Genomic DNA, 5,540 nt, shown 5'->3' with positions numbered 1-5,540 from the left:
CATGACTTGACTTCTGAGCTATTTACAACTGGATGTCATGCAATGAGACGAAATGAATAAGATGAAAAGAGCGATGAGATCGATTATCCGGTTTTCTGAGAGTTCATTACTGTTGAAAATTGTTTTTGTTCCGCAAATATCAATGCAAGGAAAACCTGTCTCTTTCAGGATTACAGTCAAACACAAGTTCCCTCATGTGTACGAGCGGCGTAGTCGTTGACATCTCTCACAAATGCATCTTGGATTATGATATCTATCAGCACTACACAGGATGTCGGGATCTCACGCATGTACAGGATTGTGGTATGTTATAATCTGCCCATGTCTATCTGCCAGTGAACCTTATGCATGGAGGCGCGACACACCGTTTATGTGGTGTTCTATTTTACAGTGATCCATGAGTGCCCAGTAGATCACATCAAGTGTCCCTCCAGCTACTGCATCCCCATGAGGCTTGTCTGTGATGGGCGCCCGGACTGTGCTGACGGGATGGACGAAAGACGATGCAGTAAGTTTTATTTTATCTGTTTTGATCAGTTTGAAAGGAAACAAAATGAAAATGAAACATCTACTGAAAAGAATCTGATGATTGTTTATGTCCATATAAAAAACACTGCTTTCACCACACACAGCGTCCTCCACGTCCACCCTAGGCTAAGAAAGATAAAGCCTGAAAAACACACCAATTGTATGTAAACGTTTTACCTTTTTGTTGCAGTTAATTTCACTTGCCCTGGCAGATACAGTTGCCGCGGTAACAGAGTGTGTATCCCATGGCAACAGGTGTGTGACACTGTGAAACATTGTCCTCAAGGAGATGATGAATATTTCTGCAACCAGATCTGCCCAGATGACTGTGTTTGTAGAGGATCACAAATCACATGCAGAATGTTTTACCTCGACACTATTGCTCATCTACCTCGGTATACTAGGGTACTCGACTTAAGTGAGACTTATAATATAACAATCAAGAATGACACTTTCTATCACATGGAGAGTCTAGCGGTGCTCAATCTGTCCAACCTCGGTGTGCATGAACTGGAAGAGGAGTGCTTTAGTGGACTAGAGAATTTATTACGTTTAGATCTACGCAAGAACTTTTTGAAGAAAATCCCAAATGGTCTGTTCAGGAATATGAGAATTCTGCATACTTTGTTACTTACTGGCAATGATATACTTCAGATATACCCTGGGTCGTTTGATGGACTTTCAAACTTGCCATCACTCGACATGTCGAATATGGCCCTTACTACGATAGTTGAAAATATGTTTTATGGGCTGTCCAGTCTTATTTTCCTGAACCTTTCGCATAATAAACTCACCTTGATAGAGGACAGGAGCTTCACTGGAGCCGGCAAAGTCCAAACTCTTGATCTTACAAATAACGACATAACAGAATTCACTGGAGACATATTTTCCGGCCTGGACGAGCTCAGTTACCTTCACAATGATAAGTATGTATTCTGCTGCTTCAGACCACAGAGTGTGCCAGAAGAACAATGTCTCCCCGCAGCTGATGAGTTCTCCTCCTGCTCAGACCTGATGAGGAATGAAGCACTCAGGATCTCAATGTGGGTTCTAGGTTTCACTGCTCTTGTTGGTAACCTTTTGGTCATTTTGTCTCGATGCATCTATGACAGACAAAGTTTGAAACGCAGCAATGATTTCTTTGTTGCTAACCTCGCCTTGTCTGACTTTGTGATGGGAATATACATGATCATCATAGCAAGTGCTGACACTATCTACAGAGGAGTGTACAGTTCGAATGACGAGGCGTGGAGAAACAGCTGGGTTTGTCAGCTAGCAGGGTTTCTAGCAACCCTATCAAGTGAGACATCAGTGATGCTCCTCTGTATGATCACGGCAGACAGAGTCCTTGTCATCAAATTTCCTTTCGGAGATTTCAGCATTTTCAAACGATTTTCCAAGTACATCAGTCTTTCAGTGTGGATTCTGGGTTTCTTGATGGCAGGTGTGCCTCTTTTGCCCATCGACTACTTTTCCAGGTCGTTCTACTCCAGATCAGGAGTATGTCTCGCACTACCGCTCACCAGGAACAAAGTTCCAGGATGGGAGTATTCCACCGCTATCTTTGTCCTCTGGAACTTCATTTGTTTTGTCTTCATCGCTTTTGGTCAGGCTATTATCTACCAGGCAGTTAGGGCCAGTCAGAAGCTAAGGAAGGGGCAGACAACGAACGACATGACCATTGCTAGGAAGCTCTCCTTCATAGTTCTGACGGACTTTGTGTGCTGGTTCCCCATTTGTGTCATGGGTAAGTTATAACGATCCACAGTAATGCATAACATTGTTGTATATAGTTCTTCAAAGGCCATCCAGTAAGTCTTGCACATGAACATGCAATAGAATCAATGCAGCACATCGGGGCTCTATTCATATCTCAATGATCTGAAAGAAATACACAGTCAAGCCTTATAACTGTTACTTAGGCGCTTGGGCACATCCTTCACCAAAATAGCAGACTGTGTCCGGTTTATTGCATTATTGTTTATTACGGATAGTTTCGTGTATCAAAACTCCTTATCCGAATTATGAACATTCTTGTGTTTGTTCGAAGTGTCGATTTGAATCGCACTGTTTAACAAAGCGAATGTCAATGTCCAGCAGAGTATCTCGTTGAAACAGACCTCCCCTTTCACGCCAATGACTTTTGCTAAAGATTGGTCTGGACCATTGGTAAACCTTTTTAGCTTGCAAAGATTTTAGCCTGCATGTGCATTTAGCAAGTGTATGGCGATTGTGGCCGAGACCTAAAATCGGAATCTTATAGTTTGTAGCGATAAGATCGTGGGCCCAGCAGGAAGGTGGCAAGTTAATTACCTCAACTTACCATTGAGGTGGAAGTTGTCCCTCTTGGTGGAAAGGTTTATTCTTTTACAATGAATGCAAGAGTAATTGATCTATTCAACCAATCAGATTGCAGTAATTTGCTTTTAAATTGTCGTCGGATCATAGGTTTTCCGACGTCAAACACGTTCGCACTGCGTTTTTTATTGCGATAACTCTCACTGTAACGGGGTATAGCTTCACACAGACATACTCAAATACTAAATACTCAGATGATGGCTTGTTTTTAAGAGAAAATTTCTTTTATAAGTGAATGAAGTGTTTAACAGTTGCTAACGTGATTAAAGAGAAAATTACGAATGTTACTTAAGCGTCCGAAAACCCATAACGTGGGGATATTTATAGTTGTTAATCGGATGATTTCTGACTACAGGCCTGATGGCTCTCCGGGGACACATTATCAACTCTGGAGTGTACGCCTGGGTTGCAGTGTTTGTTCTCCCGATCAACTCGGCTCTCAACCCCATTATCTACACTTTGTCTTCAGTTGACACCATGAGGAAACGGAAGGTAGACATCTTCTCTATAGTGTGCACTCAAGCATAAACAAGACCCGTCAAGATCCGGGGTAGAATTGGTCTTCAGCAACCCGTTAACCAACTATGCTTGTCGAAAGAGGCGACTAACGGGATCGGGTGGTGAGGCTAGCTGACTTGGTTGAAGCATGTCATTGTATCCCAATTGCGTGGATCGATGCTCATGACGTCAATCCCTGGATTGTTTGGTCCAGACTCGATTATTTACAGACCGCCGTCCTATAGCTGGAATATTGCTGAGTGCGGCGTTAAACAATAAACAAACAACAAAGCACGTACATAAAACCTCATGTTTCAAATAAAGATGATTATGCTGAAATTTAAGGAAGCCACAGATTATGTTCTTTACTTTAACATCAGTGTATTAGTTGCAACAAAATCAGTATATGTACTTGATTTCCTGGTTCACCGATCACTTGATTCTGTGGTTTGTTTACTGGCAGCTGTAAATAAATCGTTACTTTTTATGCAAATTGTGTGAATGACGGGAGCTGCAAGTAGGCCTGGACATGCTTACCTCTTTTGCGAACGACTGGTGTCAGTGGTCCATTCATAAAATTGTCACAGCTATTTCGACATTTGCTCCAATTTTCAATCTACTTCGGTGGATAATCCAGACTGGTTATTCTCTGGCATTGACAATTTATATTTACAGCTGAAGAGAGAAAAAACGTTCTCAAGTACCACTCGATCAACAGGTATGTGTGTGTGTTGTTGATTCAGTGACAAGTAACAGTGACGATGAGTTAATTATGCATTTGCTTAAACAGTGCTTATGCGGAAATGTACTCATGTATTAATCTTGCTTTGTTTTATCTCAGATGTGTAACCGTGAAGTAATCACAACTTGTATATTAATAATTTAAACGTTGGCCAATTCAAAAGTGTAGAAAGTTTTGTCATTTTGAACATTTTATTACATTAACATATACTTCCAGGTACATTTTACAAGGTACAATAATTCATTTATTTTTTGTTTGCTTTTACAGGCAGGACAAGGTCCTCTGTCCCTCATATTTTGCAGAAAGAACTCCTCTTCCTGAGCCAGCCCCCGAATTCAGTCTGTCTGTCCTCTTACATTGGGTCACTGACGTCAGCCCGAGATATGCTGACCATTGCTCACCAGCTAGCCAGATCGGTGGACCTTCTTCACTCCAATGGTCTTGTCAATGGCTTGGTAGAGACAGACAGTGTATACGTTGTCCTTGATAATGGGGTATGTTTCTGAGGTCTCTTTTAATAATATAACTATCGAATCGTATTTAGACATTTATATTGTGCCTCGTGTAAGAATTGGTGCTATCGAACGTTGTTGGGGGTATTTCGTTGTATTCACATAAATCCTATCATTCTACAGATTATCAAAAGGGTGACTGCAGCATGTGTTCCCATGGCAACGGAAATCGAAGACGAGTATAGTAAGGATATCCGGGACTTTGGTCATCTTGTATCCAAGATGTTGAAAGCTTATACAGTCGCTAAGAAACAACGTCTCGCAAACATGGTCGACAACTGACAATGGAAAGAGATATGGATACGATACCGCCTCCTCGATCTACGAATGGACATGATGACGAAAACTACGTATACTGTGCAACGCAGTTAACAATAAAATCTGCAATATAAACAATGTTTGTTTGTTTTTCGATTTCATATTATAGATACACACAGCATGAGACCAATGAAACTGCTAATGGTATATTTTGCACCAATTATAGTAACAATTATTTTTCATTGTATTCTATTGGGATATTATTAATTATCCGTCAATGTTCACTGAAAGAGCTTAAGCATTTAGGTTTAAGGCTGAGAAAAATATGGATCATAATGAATTGGCTTTAGATGGAAATGTGATCAGTGTCGGAGTGTACTATTCAATCATGGACAAAAATGAACCTTTTTAATTGGGCAAAAGGTCCAGTTTAAATGTTGATGCCCCTTATAATTATGCTCTCATTCTCGCTTGGCGATAAACGTCAAAGTACCAGTTCATCACATTTAGTTCTGTAGATTCCCATTGGTAGAAACACAATTCCAATTCTTTTAGAAAGGATAAAATGGTAATATACAGGTAGGAATCTCAACCATTTGAGCAAACTTTGGTGTCATTTTTGGTACGAAAATATATGTTACAGA

The 5,540-nt window shown here is 40.7% G+C and overlaps 1 protein-coding gene across 1 annotated transcript; it reads left to right on the top strand.

The window, feature by feature from the left end:
- Positions 1-944: 944 nt before the first annotated feature.
- LOC125384476 (G-protein coupled receptor GRL101-like) lies at positions 945-5,008 on the top strand. The gene is made up of 5 exons (XM_048403883.1): positions 945-2,275; positions 3,242-3,378; positions 4,060-4,102; positions 4,394-4,620; positions 4,762-5,008. The coding sequence occupies exons 1-5, from the start codon at positions 991-993 to the stop codon at positions 4,918-4,920; spliced, it is 1,851 nt and encodes a 616-aa protein (XP_048259840.1). The 5' UTR covers positions 945-990; the 3' UTR covers positions 4,921-5,008.
- Positions 5,009-5,540: the final 532 nt, after the last annotated feature.

The sequence above is a fragment of the Haliotis rufescens genome, unplaced genomic scaffold (assembly GCF_023055435.1).
Source record: "Haliotis rufescens isolate VD_foot unplaced genomic scaffold, xgHalRufe1.0.p SCAF_3, whole genome shotgun sequence".
In the NCBI taxonomy this organism is placed as follows: domain Eukaryota; kingdom Metazoa; phylum Mollusca; class Gastropoda; order Lepetellida; family Haliotidae; genus Haliotis; species Haliotis rufescens.
This window is presented reverse-complemented; position numbering and strand designations above follow the sequence as displayed.

What these genes read in the sequence shown, in the direction of transcription:
- LOC125384476 (XM_048403883.1), top strand. Translation starts at nt 991, where the DNA reads ATGGAGAGTCTAGCGGTGCTCAATCTGTCCAACCTCGGTGTGCATGAA. An exon ending in GTTCCCCATTTGTGTCATGG is followed by an intron (nt 2,276 to 3,241) that starts GTAAGTTATAAC and finishes TTCTGACTACAG; the next exon opens with GCCTGATGGCTCTCCGGGGA. An exon ending in ACGTTGTCCTTGATAATGGG is followed by an intron (nt 4,621 to 4,761) that starts GTATGTTTCTGA and finishes ATCATTCTACAG; the next exon opens with ATTATCAAAAGGGTGACTGC.